Below are 17,301 nucleotides of genomic sequence, written 5' to 3'. Positions count from 1 at the left end.
GGCCGGGCATTCCGCTCCAGGAGAAATCACTGACATCACTATGCCACTATATGGACAGTAACATCAGGGGCAACTCTTGAAGTGGAGATTCCCGGCCAGAGGGATTCCACTCCTACAGGGAGCTACGGTGGCACTATCTACAGGGGGGTGCCATCTACAAAGGGGGTGCCATCTACGGAGGTGCGATTTACAAGGGGGCTGTGTGGCACCACCTACAGGGCGGCTGTGTGGCACCACCTACAGGGGGGTTGTATGGCACTACCTACAGGGGTGCTGTGTGGCACTACCCACAAGGGGCACTGTGGCAGTATCTGCAGGGGGCTGTGTGTGGCAGTATCTACAGAGGGCAGTGTGTGTCATTATCTACAGAGGGCTGTGTGTGTCATTATAAACAGAGGGCAGTGTGTGGCATTATCTACAGAAGGAAGTGTGTGGCATTATCTACAGACGGAAGTGTGTGGCAAAAAATTGACAAATGAAATTCATCCGTTTTTAAAACAGACGGAAAAAAAACGGATGCAAAATGGGTCAAAATCCGCCATTAAAAACAGAAACATCGCACGGAACAGATGCAAAACGGCTGAGTAAAACGGACCAAAACTGAAGTTTTTATCGGCTAACACTCGGACCCTGTCGTGTGAATAGCTCCTTAGCAATAATCTGACAAATGCTCTGTCAGAGGACCATCTACCTGCTCTTAGTATTGTTGCAAGGGGAACGCCTTTGGCTACAGACCTGGACAATGCTGTTCCCCTCATAGAATGGGTCTTGAAGGTTGCCGAAACTATACAAGCCTCTTTCCTGGCCAAGAGGATCCAACCTGTTAGTATCAGCTGAGGCCTTGCAGAAAGGAGGTCTTAAAGTAATTAAGAAATTAGAAATCCCTTCTCTGTGTGACGCTGACAAATCTAGGGAATCCCCAAAGGATTGTACAAGACACAGGGATGTATTCTTCAGATCATTTACTAGGTTAAGCTCAATAGGGAATTCTTCAAAATGGGCTGCTTTAGTTCTACCCTTGAAGACCAAATGAAACCCGCCTGGGGTCTTTGTTAGCCATGGCTCCTGAATGTGAGGTAGGGTAAAGTCTGCTATCCTAGCAGCCATAGCTAGAGATAGGGGGTATGCCAATTTAACGCCTAGCATTCTTAGCGAAGAATTTACATCCAATTCTGTTCTTAGAAAGTGCAGACGTGGCTCCACCTTCCATGTGGTGGAGTACTTCGATGCGAAAAGACGTGCAGATGTCTCTCCTTTTAGTAACCTTAGATAAATTTTGTTTTCCAAATAATTAGGTATTAAGAAGTTCAAAGCTAAATCCAGAGACCTAATTGTGGTAGAAGCTATACCAGGTTGGAATTTTGGGCTCATACACTCCATCTCTGGAAGGTGCCTCAAGTGTGACCGTCTACTTGCATACCAGTTCTTCAATTCAACAATGATAACTTTATATCTATTATGGTTTCTAGGTTTCAGAGAATGGTTGATTAGATCGTTTGTGTTTTCAGACAGGCCTGGGAATAAGAACAGCCGACTAGAGTGGCTATTCACATTAATTGTGGGAGATTATTGAGAACGTCCCGATAGTCCTGAAAGCAGTTGTCTCTCTTTTACATCGGCACATTTTGGCCAATCGGCTCGTTTGCTCCTTTCACAAGGAGCTAATATGGGGACGAGCTATCGTTGCGCCGATCCCTTGTCCCCATACATTTTGTATCATGTCGGCAGCACATATCCCTGTTTACACAGGGAGATGTGCTGCTGGCAACGATAATATTTTGCACTTTTAAAATTATACGATCAGCTGATGAACGAGCGTTTGCTTGTTCATCTGCTGATCGCTGCCCTGTTTACATGGGGCAATTATCTGGAACTAGCGTTCTTTGAAGAGTTCAGAGCTGCTTAAAAAGTTTGTTTAGCAAACAAACTTTTCTATGATCACCATAATTGGACAATCATGGTGATCATCAGCTCATCATCCGTACTTCTAAGCCCCCTAAGGGTAGAAACACACTAGGCAGATACGCTGCCTACACAGCGTATGCACCTTGGATAGCCGCAGGGAATTCTGCCCGAAAAACCGCACCAAATTGTGGTGCGGTTTTTTGGGCGGCATGACCACTGTGGAAATATTGCAGCAATAATTTTAAAAAAAGGTTATACTTACCTGGCCGTAGTCATGGGCGTATTCACGCGTCTCTCTCTTCTGAGCGTAACCCGGCCTCCTGGGATGACGCTGTAGTCCATGTGAGCGCTGCAGCAGTCACATGGGATAAAACCATGGAGGGTGGGCTGTGCTCAGAAGAGCGAATCACATCGCTATGTAGGTATGAACTTTTTTTATTCATTTTAAATTAAAATACCTTTTCGCACATAACTCTTTGTTGCGGGTTTTACATCTACATTGAATTCAAAGGGGAAAACCCGCAACAGAAGAGCAGTAATTCTGCAGCATAAATTGACATGCTGCAGCTTCAAAAACCGCATCGCAGGTTAATTATTTTTCGTCTGATATTTTACGCTGTGTGTGACTGAGAAATATCACCAACACTTCTGCTATTGTATTACACTGCTAATTTTCCACAATGAATTTCGCAGTGTTTCTGCCTAGTGCGTTACCACCCTTACCGTGATCAAACACATGGTTGTTTGATGAAACTAATGGTATGTTCACACGGGCTATTTTCAGCCGTTTTTCGGGCCGTAAACGTTTTAAAAATGGCTGAAATATCAGAAGTAGAACGCCTACAAAAATCTGTCCATTGATTTAAATGGGAAATATGGCGTTGTGTTCCAACAGGGCGTTATTTTATGCCTCATTTTCAAATAACGGCACGTAAAAAGACGCCCCATAAAAAGAAGTGCATGTCACTTCTTGAGCCGTTTTTGGAGCCGTTTTTCATTGACTCAATAGAAAAACAGCTCCAAAAAGGCCGTAAAAAGCGCGGCAAATAACGCTAGTTGCTTAAAAAACGGCTGAAAAACAGAGGCTATTTTCTCTTGAAAATAGCTCCGTATTTTCAGATGTTTTTTGTTAAGTGTGTGAACATACCCTGAGGGGGAGAGGTGCCGGCACTTGTGGAGAGAACCATCAGACAGGAAAGTGCAGCGCTGAACCAATATGGAGGACAACCTAAATACCCCTCTTGTTCCGAATTGGATGAATATCATATGGCACATATATCACGTATAGGGGACGGGCACATAAGAAAACGCCCATGACTACTGATAGCATAGTGATGACTCCTGAAAAATGAAAATGAAAACCTAGAAATGGAGTCAGACCCACATTTTTACTAATAAAATTTGATAATCTTTATTTATACAAAACATCAAAAATACAAACATTAAAATCAGAGATGATTGCCACAGTGTGAAAAGAAGAGGCCAGACAATTACTAATGTGGAATAGTATATAGCTATATCCAAAATTGTATATATGGAATATCATGATACTACCCAGAGCAATTGCAAAAATGTAGCAAATAAGCCAGAGTTCTGATTAACATATGAAGTCCCAGATCAAAGTTCACAAGAGGGAACATAGATACATATTATAAACTCATACAAACACATGGCTATATATAAAGTACGTATTGCTGTATACTAGCAGCTTACAGGAAAGTGCAGCGCTGCTCACACTGAAGTAGCACTGCACACACTGCACGCTGCCAACGTTTATATATGCGACAACTGCACAGGGCATTGGAGGTTGGAACATATATTACCATATGGCTGTCGTTAAGGGGTTAAAGATGATCTGTCACTACTTGATTAATTCCCTATCTCCTAACTAATCAAATAGGCGCTATGAGAGGCACCGTTTCTCACCGTTGTGTTAGAGTTCCATCGTTTTGACAGAATAAGTAGTGCAGTCTACTACGGTATTGATTCCGTCAAAACGACGGAACCCTTACACAACGGTGACAAACGGAAACCATTTGCACCGGATCCGTCACCATTGAAATTACCTATGGTTTCCGTTTGTTTCAGTTTGGTTTCCATTCATGGGTTCCCCTGATGGAAAGGTCCGATGGAACCCATGAATGGAGTCCCGACGCAGATGTGAACGAAGCCTAACTCTGAATCTATCCCTAAGTTACTGACTTTGGTCCGAGCTAAAATTAAAATGCTGGGCACAGCAGCGGAACAGATTAGCATATGAAGTAAGGGCTGACAGTTGGCATTCAGTGAGACAGACATACATACTGTGCAGCCCATCTGCTTGTTGATAAAGCTTTTTTTCCCTCCTGCAATGGATGTGGGCTTATATTTCGATTTCACGATTCCGGGCAAATCTAGAAACGGTGAATTAGTTTGAATTAGCCCAGCCCTACTTCAGACACTTGACCCCAAAATAAATTTTAGGCTCAAAACCAGACCCCTAAATTAATGAGACTACAGACCTGATCCCTAAATTATTTCAGACCCCTCAATTCAGATCCCAGACACCTAAATACATTTCAGACCCAATAAATTAGACCCCTAAACAAATTTAGACCCTAGACCAGACCCTTAATTAACTTTAGACCAGACTCCTAAATACAGGCTCCTAAATTAATTTCAGATCCCAAGCCAGACCCCTACATTACTTCAGACCCCAAAGCAGACTCCTCTATATACTGACCTCTTCCTGGCTCCTCTTCAGCCATGGGTGCCGCCGCACAGGCAACATCAGGACATTGTGTGCGCCGTTGTATACTACCAGCTTCAGGATACAGTACGACGGCACCCAGGGCTGAAGAGGACCCGAATTAATTCAATAGAGAATGGGCAAAAAAACCAAAATGGCAATGAGGGGGGGGGGGGGGGGCGGACACAAACAAACTTCTTTTTTTTTGTCTCATCATGCAGTCATAGTCCATTTCATCTGTCCCCTTGCTTTTTGCTAACATACTATTTGGTAGATAAGAGAGAAGTAGGGGACAAATAGAACAGAATGTGAATGCAGGATCAGACTACTCAGGATGTGTTTATAATCTGCTACCATGGAGACATCATGTGATTTTGACTTCCGGTGGTTCTGTGGCTTTATTTGTACTGCAAACCATTTTCACCTGACCAGGATGACATAACTCAGGGGCTCAATCTGTGCATATCTGAGAGATTATTGTAATAGTAAAGTGAGAACAGGTCATATTTGAGAAGATTATTCTTTTGCTGACCTGCATATTCTGCTCAGAAATGCAATCCATCTAGTGTTGAATACAGGTCAGTGCATAATAACAATACGGGAGTGCTTGGTTTTGAGCACAATGGAAAATCACACTTCTAATTTTCCAGTCTAAAACTGTCCAGACACTAGATATGTCATTTCAGCAAATATTTTTTTTTAAAATATATTTTCTTTCATCCTCTTGCGTGAATTCTACATTTATTCCGTTGTGTTATTGAATTGTGTGGCAGGATAGATCCATAAAACTGTTTATACATATGGAATTCTCTTCTGGCAGGGAAAGCTTTGCACATGTCTCATAAGGGAAACAGAACGTACCCTCGGGAATGTGAGTGTTTTGAAGGATACCACTTCGATACAAAACAAGAAATATGTATGGAGAATGTCAAGTGCCTCCCTGGATTTGGATCGCAGTTACCAGGTGACTAAAACTTTTTATATTCGTACAATTAGAATAAAAAATAGATTTGGTGCAATTCTAAATTAAGAATTATAAACCCTGATCTGTTGAACATGCACCTCACAATTAGTTTTTTTCCCCCCTATAGTCCAGTCAAATAAAAATACTGTCTGCACGCCGTGTCCTGTGGGATATTATTCCAACTCTTCATCTGCAACAGAAGCATGCACTCGCTGGAAAAAGTAAGTCACTCACACTGTAGCCGAGTATGTCATGATCCAAAAAGTGTGTTTTAACCCTTCAGTAGCCATGGGCGTATCTGATACATCCTTGCTACTAACAGTCCTAATTCAATCTAGGTCACAGTTACATTCTTAGCATTTAACCCCTTAGTGACCCGCCTATTTTAGGCCTTAATGACCAAGCTATTTTTTACGTTTTTCCATCGTCTCATTCAAAGAGCTCTAACTTTTTTATTTTTGCATCGACATGGCTGTATAAGTTCTTGTTTTTTGCAGGACAAGTTGTCATTTTTAATAGAACCATTTTTGGGTACATAGAATTTATTGATTAACTTTTTTTGGGGGGGGGAATAGAAAAAAAACAGCAATTTTGCCGCAATAACTTTATTCAGCGGGTTGTTACGATTGCAATGATACCAAATTTATATAGATTTTGCATGTTTTACTACTTTTACACCGTAAAATCACTTTTTTCAAAATTATTTGTTTTTGTGTCTCCATATTTCAAGAGCCATAACTTTTTTTATTGCTCCGCCAATGCAGCTGTATGAGAGCTTTTTTTGTAGATGCGACTTTTTGATCACTTTTTATCAGATTTTTTTTAAGGCAGGATTCACAGAAAACAGTAATTTGTGCATTGTTTTTTATTTTATTTTTTACCGCATTCACCTTGCGGGTTAAATAAGGTAATGACTTCGTTACGGAAGCGTTGATACCAAATATGTGTAACTTTTTTCAGTATTTTTTTTTAAATGATAAAGCATTTTGTAAATGGAAAAAGTTGGTTTTGGTCTTTTTTCACGTATTTATTTTTATTAACTTTAAACTTTTTTTACTAGTCCCACTAGGGGACTTAACTATGCAATCGTCCGATCGCTTTTATAATACACTGCAATATTTTTGTATTGTAGTGTATTAGTGCCTGTCCATTTAAAACGGACAGGCATCTGCTAGGCCATTTTTCTGCCGTGGCCTAGCAGCCATAACTAGTGGCAGACCTGGGGGCCTTTATTAGGCCCCCGGCTGCCATAGAAACCACCGACACTCTGCGATCTTACGCAGGGTGCCGTTTTGTGAGAGAGGTAGCTCTCTCCCTCTCTCCAAAACCATTAAGATGAGGCGCTCGCTATTGAGCGCCGAATCTGAGGGGTTAAATGAGCAAGATCAATACTGATATCGATCTCGCCCGTTAGAGCAGGTCTTCTCTCTGCTCTCAGCTACCTCTGGTAGCTGAAAACAGGGAGATTTAACGGCTACCTGCTCTATTTATTTATTCCGATGTAGCGCTGTAAAAAGGCTATTGCATCAGAATAAAGCCCGTCAGCGGCCGCCGTAAAAGCACTAACGGGCGGTCACTAACGGGTTAAAAAATAACTGGATTGCAGCTCTAGCTTTGATCTAGCCATATCTAGAGCAGGTTGAAGTGAAATCTGAATGTAATGATGGGGGTAAGGAAACAGACAAGTGAGCCCTAATCTACCCGCCACTCAGTCCCTGCCTACTTGCAACGACCCGCCCTAGGCGACGGGGTACAACTGGGCGACGGTCCCTACTCTCAATACGTGCCCGACAGACAAACAGACAAGGGTACACAGAATCAAGAGAAAAGGGGCAGTTGCCCACGGCAACACCGTGAGCAACAAAAGTGGTGAACGAGCCGAGTCAAACCAGAAGTGTACGAGGTACCAAATGCAGAGCAGGAGAGTAGTGAACAAGCCGAGTCAAACCAGGAGTGTACGAGGTACCAAACGCAGAGCAGGAGAGTAGTCAGTAAGCCAGGGTCAATATGAAGCAGGGACAAATGGTTAAAGAAGCTGCAGCAGGGCCAGGAAACAAAACAAGAATCTCAGCAAGGAGGAACAGGAAAGGCAGGTATAAATAGACAGAGGGCGGGAGCTAGCTCCGTCTGGCCAGGCTGTGATAGGCTCTCCCACTCCTAAGCCTGCCATCCTGAGTGGTGGAAGATGGAGTCAGTCTCACAGACATAGAAGCTGGTGCAGACTGATTACCTATGGGCGTGGATACAGAAGCTGTGCCTGGCAGATCCTTAACACTGAATATGTGTTTAACTCTCATTTTAGCCCGTGGTAAGGAGAAGATGGGGGACCAGAGTGGGGTGTGCTGGTAGTATGCAAGGAGAGGGGGAGAAGCTGGGATCCTCCTCCTGTCCATGTATAACTTTATATGTTATCATACTTGTCACATGTTTTTGTAGAAAAGGAGTGAGAAGATGAGCAATAGCTCATCTAATCACACCTCTGTGCCTAATCAGGCCATTTATTGACCCCACAACCCGGACGTTTACCAGCGTCTGGATCGCTGTGTCAAATGAGTTGCACTAAGCAGGTTTATACATGCTGTCCGAACCCGATCTGAAGCATAAAATCTGCTGACCGCTTCCTTAGTGATACCCGTTACATGCTACAGTCACAGTGATAATGATTATCAATAGAGAGGAATGTCCAATACATTTCTGATGGATAAAAAAAAATTTCATCCACCTACTAGTTCCAAATACAAAAATCAGTTAACACATTAGATTACGTTTAGGGAACATCGATTAGGGTTAGACTGTGTTCACACAAGCAATTTTGTTTAAAAATGTTTTTTTTTACATTTTGGCAAAAAACGCGATTTCCCTGCCACTTGTGAACACAGCCTTAGGCCGGATTTCCACGAGCGTGTGCGTTTTGCGCGCGTTAAAAAAAACCGCTGCGTTTTGCACGCGCAAAGGGTACTTAACAGCTCCGTGCGTCAGCAGCATATGATGCGCGGCTGTGTGATTTTCGCGCAGCCGCCATCATTATGACACTCTGTGGTGCTTTTCTGTTTTCATTCATACTTTTTACTGCTGTTGCGTGAATCACGCACTTCAATGGGTCAATGACTTCAATGGGTGCGTGATGCGCGAACAACGCACAAATATAGGACATGTTGTGAGTTTTACGCAGCGGACACACGCTGCATGAAACTGACGGACAGTCTGTACGGCCTCATAGACTAACATAGGTCCGTGCGAGGCGCGTGAAAATCACACTCGTTGCACGGACCTATTATACGTTTGTCTGAATAAGCCCTGATATGCGCAACAGCAGTAAAAAGTATGAATGAACAGAGTGTCAAAAAATCACGCAGCCACGCATCATACGCGGCTGACACAAGGAGCTGTTAAGTACCTTTTGCGCGCGCAAAACGCCCATGCTCGTGTAAATCCGGCCTTAAGGTTTCTATGGGGAATGCACAATTACATACCCTTATAATCCCCAATTTAATTTGCATGCAAACATTGGTTGGTGCATTCATGTTGCTTTTGCATTTCTAACACGCACATGGGAACAGAGACATGTGTGGTATGTATCAAGTTCTCACATCTTAGGGCTTGTCCACACGTAACTGAATTGCTGCAGAAAATTTTTGCAGCATTTCCGCTACAACTACCAGACATTCCGCTGTGGAAAAACTGCACCTTGTCCTGTGTTTTTTTACTGCAGAAAATGGTGGAGCAATTCAGTCCACTTTCCGCAGCAGGAATTGACGTGCTGTGGGACAGAAAAAAACGCACCGCAGGTGAATTTCGAGACAAAAATTTTACGCAGCGTGTGGATGAGATTTGTTAGATCTCACCCACTATGCTGCTACTGTATTCTATATGGAAAATACGCAGCAATTCCCTTACGTGTGGACAAGCCCTTACAGTTCTTTGCAGATCACATTTAGTTTGCATAAGGCTAAGTCTACACAGTGACGTTGGCTGTCGCACAGTCAAAGATCTCTGTGTCGCGCTGCCTGCATCGCAGGCATGGAAAGTGACTGTGGTCTTTTTGCGAACTGCAAGTTGCCTCAATAAGACAGTTGCATGAAGTTCAGTGCGTTTGGAATCCTTGCGATGTAAGTTGCGGGTCGCAAATCGAACACATTCGCTTTCATTACCTGCGATGTGACCTGTGTCACGGCCAAAGTCACCGTGTAGCCCTAATCTAAGGGGTCTGCTTGAGTGCGCATTTTAGTATCAAAGTTGAATTTTCATGCAATTTTTGCTTATAATCACTGTTTGATACAAAGTTGTGTGAAGGCGTTTGTGTATTAACTATTAAGTTGTATTTTTATACATGGTACTCTCAAAAATGTAGATTTTGGTAGCATAGTAGCGGTTTGCTGTGTGCAGTATATATTTTTAACATATTTGTAGATAATGGGCGAATATTGCATGGCCTCTGTTTTAGCGTTTTGGAGAGCACAAGCTCTTGTTGATGTAGACATATGTGGTACATTTGTTTTATTTTTCCTCTTTGCATCCCGGCGGTCATAACATTTTTAATTTGTTTGCTTATTTGTTCGACGTACTTGTATGAGGCTCATGCACACGGCTGTTGTGCCACTCGGGCCGTTTTTGATGCACAAAGATTATACTAGAAGTTGGTGGGAGATCCAGAGTCTGGAAAACTATTTAAAGAATAAGATAGTTCCCAGAGGTCTCAGGGTCCCCATTGTCCCAGCATTAAGATTAAAAACCGCTAATATTAAAGAAAGGTGGGAACAGGAGATTACAGGGAGCTCACTTAGGCTGATGCAGATCTTGGTAGAGGAAGAAAAAGTCCAGTTTGACTTTATTAGTGTTGAGCTTAAAAAAGAGATTGAGGCAGCCAAGTCCTTGGTAGATACCCCAGGTTTTGAAAAAAGGGACAAAATCCTCCAACAAACTTTGGAAAGGTTTACTAATCATCTTAAGGAACGAAAACACTTCCAATTCCAGAGAGACCTACAGGAATTTAGGGAGAAAAAAGCGTATGATTTTGTCACTACACAACAACAGCAATATCAACAGACCAATAGGGGGCCGAGGGAATCTGACCCTTCCACATCAGAGAGTGAAACTACAGACTCTGAAAGAGTGGGCCCATTCTTTGGCGGTAGTGGTGGGAAACACAAATTTAGGGGAGGAGCAAGAAGTAGAAACAGAGGCCGTGGGAGAGCCTCTTCTAATAGTGGCAATAATTTTTTAGCCAACAATCCTCCCATTTCCCGCTATATGCTGAGGGGTCAAAAGGATTAGTGAAGGGGAATAACATGGATAGGCTTCAAATCATTAACCTTTCTGAATATAATTTGAGTGCATCAGAGATTACACTATTAGAAAAGGGACTTTCCTTTGTCCCTACAGTTAAATTTGACTCATTTTCGTGGATAAAAGATCTCAATTTATTTGCTCGCAAACTTAAATGGATAAAATTTTTTAAACACCATAATAGAAAAAAATGCATGGAATTAGGCCTAGAGGAGTCTGATATGGAAGGTCTTTCGGCCCTTGAGGGGCTATTAGAGGAATCTGGACGCACTCCAGGTATAGGTCCCTTCACCAACCTTAAAATGAAGAGTAGGAAATTGCCACCTATAGGAGACTTTACCAATGTGGATTTATTTGTGGATATGGTGGGAGATGAGATCAAAAGTCTCAGTCAGGATAGCAGGGGAATGGATAATAATTTGTCTTGGTCTGAACGTTTAGCTCTGACCACTTTAGAGAAAAAAGAGAATATTGTTCTCAAATCATCCGATAAAGGTGGGAACATTGTGGTCATGAGCAGGGATGGCTATAAGAAGATGTGTGAGGACATTTTATTTAACCATGACTGCTATACCATTTTAAAGGATAACCCCACGGCATTATTCAAGAAAGAGCTGCTGAGCATTTTGAGTGATGCAAAGAGCAGATCTTTGATTAGTGCAGGGGAATTTGGGTTTTTATACCCACAATTTCCTGTTATGGCGTGTTTCTATAGCCTGCCCAAAATCCACAAAGGTTATCCTCCTTTACGTGGCAGACCTATTGTTTCAGGCATAAATAATTTAACTCAAAATGTGAGCACGTATGTTGACCAAGTGTTGCGTCCCTTTGTTTTGAGTCTCACATCATATGTGCGTGACACAATGGATGTCCTGAAACAGATTGATGGCATTTCCCTGGAGAAAGATACAATTTTGGCGAGTCTGGATGTCGAGGCGTTGTATTCATCCATACCGCACAAATGTGGCTATAAAGCGGTCGAGTACTATTTGGGATCTAGAGGTACCCAGTTTGTAGCTCATAACCAGTTTGTCATGCAGTTATTACAGTTTGTTCTTGAAAGAAATATATTTATTTTTGAAGACAAAATTTTCCATCAGAAATGTGGTACTGCAATGGGGAGTCCTGCTGCTCCCACCTATGCAAATTTATTTCTTGGCTGGTGGGAGGAGACAATTGTCTTTGGGGACAAATTTGTCAATTGGACTTCATCTGTTGGATTATGGATTAGATATATTGATGACGTGTTGATCCTCTGGAACTCTACAGCGGATGAGTTCCATAATTTTGTAGCAGCCCTCAACAAGAATGATGTAGGACTTAAATTCACATGTGAGATCAGTGAGAAAGAATTGTCTTTTTTAGATTTGAAAATCACAAAAACATCAGATGGCACAATCCACACTAAGGTACATAGGAAAGAAACAGCAACAAATAGTTTCCTGCAATGGAATAGCTGTCATCCCCATTCCCTCAAAAGTGGCATACCAAAAGGCCAATTTATGAGAGTACGTAGGAATTGTAGTTCTATGGGTGATTTTGAGTTCCAGGCCAAGGAGCTCAAAACAAGATTGAAGGACAGAGGTTTCCCCGAGAGGGTTATCAGGAAGGCCTATGAGGGAGCAAGGGATGCTGATAGGCAATGTCTTCTGGTCCCTAAAAAACGGAAAGAAGAACAGGTCACAAGACTCATAGGTACCTATGATTCCAAACAAAATGATATTATGCAGATACTGAATAGGTATTGGCGTATTCTCAGTTCTGATACAGATCTGGTAGATCAAATCACACAGAGGCCGTCTGTCACCTATCGGAGAGGGAAAAATATAAGGGACAGAGTCATGCACAGCTGTTTTGACCCCATTTCACCTAGGGGCACGTGGCTGGACAGACAAATACCAGGCACCTTTAGGTGTGGTAGCTGTAAAGCCTGTGATTTCATTTTTAAAGGTAATAGCTTCACTAGCGTCACCACACAGAAACAATACACCATTCGGGATTATGTCAATTGCAAGACTGCGGGAGTGGTCTACCTAATCACATGTCCATGCCCCCTTAACTATGTGGGAAAAACAGCACGACAATTTCGTCGCCGTATTAGGGAGCATGTTGGAGACATTGTCCATGATAGGGACACCCCAATATCTAAGCATGTGCATGCCAAACACCAAGGCCAGGCAGCATGTTTAAAGTTTCAAGCTATTGAACTTGTTAGACCCCCCAAAAGAGGAGGTGATTGGGATAACCTGATTTTACGCAAAGAAGCACAATGGATCCACAGACTGGAATGCATACATCCAGCAGGTTTAAATGAGCAGACTAATTATACATGTTTTATTTAACACTCCGTATGGACGACCTATCTCCCTTGGGTTGCCCAGGGGGTGGGTGAGTTCATTTTTGCCCAACACATGTAGGTTTGAGATGGCCCTATTTGTCTGCCGTTTTTTAACGGCGATCGTCTCTCGGTCCCCCATGTCATGAGGGATCGTATTTCCTTCCACCCTACATGTGATTAATTACATTTTTAGTTGCTTTGTGAGGTAGCCTACTTGCGGTGTTTAACTGTCCCGCGAGATTTACTTACAATCCATTATCGTGTAGCGCTTACCTTCTCCTATTTTGGCAGTCTGGGCGAATTGTCCATGACTTCTACTGCGCCTGCGCGTGCGGCTTGATGCGGCCGATGATGACCCCTGGTTGTCAGCTGACGGCGGGGGGTCACATGGGCAGGTGTCACTAATCGTGAGGGTGTGGGGATTGGTCAGTTCATGTTTGCCGCTAGAATACGAGGGGTGGAGTTTAGCGTTTATAGTAACGTAGCGCCTGCAATGAAGTATGCCGTTGACATCAATACGTGCATCTTTGCCGTGACGCACAGCAGAATATCTGCTGTTAAAGGATTCTATCGCTGGTGTGAAGGCCAGAGTTACCATTATACGGACCCCTGAGGATGAGTACCTGAAACGCGTAGGGTCGTTGTTCTGTTTATGGAATGTTTGCATTGGGGATAGTCATATCGTGTTACACCCAGCACTAGGAGACCCGATCTATTCGGACGCCTGTGCTTTATTTTTGGGATTGTACTACTGATGTGCCCTGGATATATGCTGTTTCCAGACATAATATTGTTATAAACACCGAGTTAGATGTATCACAATGACTCAGTGTTTTTTGTTTAATACGTTTTTTAACAATCACGGTGGGGCTTATGTCACAGTGGTGTGTTACCCCTGTTTTTAACTAGTTACTAATTAAAAGGTATTTTTTACTTTATTGTTACTTCAGTGAACTATATAATTTACTCATATTGTGGGAGCACAATTAGATTTCTATCAAACTAGACAGTGAAATTACATTTAATCCATACAGTTAATATTTTCAGTTTATCTAGGTATGGCAGCCTTTGCACTTTCTGAATTAAACACAGATGGGTGGATGAGTGAGGCCAAAAGCGTCTTTTCAGAGTGTGAATTGACGTATACAGTTCAGGGTGCATCTCTCAAATCCACCTTTAAAAATCTTAATAGACTGCACAAAGATTATACTAGAAGTTGGTGGGAGATCCAGAGTCTGGAAAACTATTTAAAGAATAAGATAGTTCCCAGAGGTCTCAGGGTCCCCATTGTCCCAGCATTAAGATTAAAAACCGCTAATATTAAAGAAAGGTGGGAACAGGAGATTACAGGGAGCTCACTTAGGCTGATGCAGATCTTGGTAGAGGAAGAAAAAGTCCAGTTTGACTTTATTAGTGTTGAGCTTAAAAAAGAGATTGAGGCAGCCAAGTCCTTGGTAGATACCCCAGGTTTTGAAAAAAGGGACAAAATCCTCCAACAAACTTTGGAAAGGTTTACTAATCATCTTAAGGAACGAAAACACTTCCAATTCCAGAGAGACCTACAGGAATTTAGGGAGAAAAAAGCGTATGATTTTGTCACTACACAACAACAGCAATATCAACAGACCAATAGGGGGCCGAGGGAATCTGACCCTTCCACATCAGAGAGTGAAACTACAGACTCTGAAAGAGTGGGCCCATTCTTTGGCGGTAGTGGTGGGAAACACAAATTTAGGGGAGGAGCAAGAAGTAGAAACAGAGGCCGTGGGAGAGCCTCTTCTAATAGTGGCAATAATTTTTTAGCCAACAATCCTCCCATTTCCCGCTATATGCTGAGGGGTCAAAAGGATTAGTGAAGGGGAATAACATGGATAGGCTTCAAATCATTAACCTTTCTGAATATAATTTGAGTGCATCAGAGATTACACTATTAGAAAAGGGACTTTCCTTTGTCCCTACAGTTAAATTTGACTCATTTTCGTGGATAAAAGATCTCAATTTATTTGCTCGCAAACTTAAATGGATAAAATTTTTTAAACACCATAATAGAAAAAAATGCATGGAATTAGGCCTAGAGGAGTCTGATATGGAAGGTCTTTCGGCCCTTGAGGGGCTATTAGAGGAATCTGGACGCACTCCAGGTATAGGTCCCTTCACCAACCTTAAAATGAAGAGTAGGAAATTGCCACCTATAGGAGACTTTACCAATGTGGATTTATTTGTGGATATGGTGGGAGATGAGATCAAAAGTCTCAGTCAGGATAGCAGGGGAATGGATAATAATTTGTCTTGGTCTGAACGTTTAGCTCTGACCACTTTAGAGAAAAAAGAGAATATTGTTCTCAAATCATCCGATAAAGGTGGGAACATTGTGGTCATGAGCAGGGATGGCTATAAGAAGATGTGTGAGGACATTTTATTTAACCATGACTGCTATACCATTTTAAAGGATAACCCCACGGCATTATTCAAGAAAGAGCTGCTGAGCATTTTGAGTGATGCAAAGAGCAGATCTTTGATTAGTGCAGGGGAATTTGGGTTTTTATACCCACAATTTCCTGTTATGGCGTGTTTCTATAGCCTGCCCAAAATCCACAAAGGTTATCCTCCTTTACGTGGCAGACCTATTGTTTCAGGCATAAATAATTTAACTCAAAATGTGAGCACGTATGTTGACCAAGTGTTGCGTCCCTTTGTTTTGAGTCTCACATCATATGTGCGTGACACAATGGATGTCCTGAAACAGATTGATGGCATTTCCCTGGAGAAAGATACAATTTTGGCGAGTCTGGATGTCGAGGCGTTGTATTCATCCATACCGCACAAATGTGGCTATAAAGCGGTCGAGTACTATTTGGGATCTAGAGGTACCCAGTTTGTAGCTCATAACCAGTTTGTCATGCAGTTATTACAGTTTGTTCTTGAAAGAAATATATTTATTTTTGAAGACAAAATTTTCCATCAGAAATGTGGTACTGCAATGGGGAGTCCTGCTGCTCCCACCTATGCAAATTTATTTCTTGGCTGGTGGGAGGAGACAATTGTCTTTGGGGACAAATTTGTCAATTGGACTTCATCTGTTGGATTATGGATTAGATATATTGATGACGTGTTGATCCTCTGGAACTCTACAGCGGATGAGTTCCATAATTTTGTAGCAGCCCTCAACAAGAATGATGTAGGACTTAAATTCACATGTGAGATCAGTGAGAAAGAATTGTCTTTTTTAGATTTGAAAATCACAAAAACATCAGATGGCACAATCCACACTAAGGTACATAGGAAAGAAACAGCAACAAATAGTTTCCTGCAATGGAATAGCTGTCATCCCCATTCCCTCAAAAGTGGCATACCAAAAGGCCAATTTATGAGAGTACGTAGGAATTGTAGTTCTATGGGTGATTTTGAGTTCCAGGCCAAGGAGCTCAAAACAAGATTGAAGGACAGAGGTTTCCCCGAGAGGGTTATCAGGAAGGCCTATGAGGGAGCAAGGGATGCTGATAGGCAATGTCTTCTGGTCCCTAAAAAACGGAAAGAAGAACAGGTCACAAGACTCATAGGTACCTATGATTCCAAACAAAATGATATTATGCAGATACTGAATAGGTATTGGCGTATTCTCAGTTCTGATACAGATCTGGTAGATCAAATCACACAGAGGCCGTCTGTCACCTATCGGAGAGGGAAAAATATAAGGGACAGAGTCATGCACAGCTGTTTTGACCCCATTTCACCTAGGGGCACGTGGCTGGACAGACAAATACCAGGCACCTTTAGGTGTGGTAGCTGTAAAGCCTGTGATTTCATTTTTAAAGGTAATAGCTTCACTAGCGTCACCACACAGAAACAATACACCATTCGGGATTATGTCAATTGCAAGACTGCGGGAGTGGTCTACCTAATCACATGTCCATGCCCCCTTAACTATGTGGGAAAAACAGCACGACAATTTCGTCGCCGTATTAGGGAGCATGTTGGAGACATTGTCCATGATAGGGACACCCCAATATCTAAGCATGTGCATGCCAAACACCAAGGCCAGGCAGCATGTTTAAAGTTTCAAGCTATTGAACTTGTTAG

At 42.3% G+C, this 17,301-nt stretch overlaps 1 protein-coding gene across 1 annotated transcript in view; it reads left to right on the top strand.

Moving 5' to 3' along the window:
- Positions 1-17,301, top strand: part of TNFRSF11A (TNF receptor superfamily member 11a) — a 125,363-nt gene that overhangs the window by 85,474 nt on the left and 22,588 nt on the right. The window contains exons 4-5 of the mRNA XM_075826722.1: positions 5,454-5,597; positions 5,725-5,818. Of these exons, the coding sequence (XP_075682837.1) occupies positions 5,454-5,597; positions 5,725-5,818 (238 nt within the window). The remainder of the gene's footprint in view (positions 1-5,453; positions 5,598-5,724; positions 5,819-17,301) is intronic.

This window comes from Rhinoderma darwinii, chromosome 5 (assembly GCF_050947455.1).
Source record: "Rhinoderma darwinii isolate aRhiDar2 chromosome 5, aRhiDar2.hap1, whole genome shotgun sequence".
NCBI lineage: Eukaryota > Metazoa > Chordata > Amphibia > Anura > Rhinodermatidae > Rhinoderma > Rhinoderma darwinii.
The sequence above is the reverse complement of the archived record's forward strand: the minus strand, read 5'-3'. Positions and strand labels throughout refer to the sequence as shown.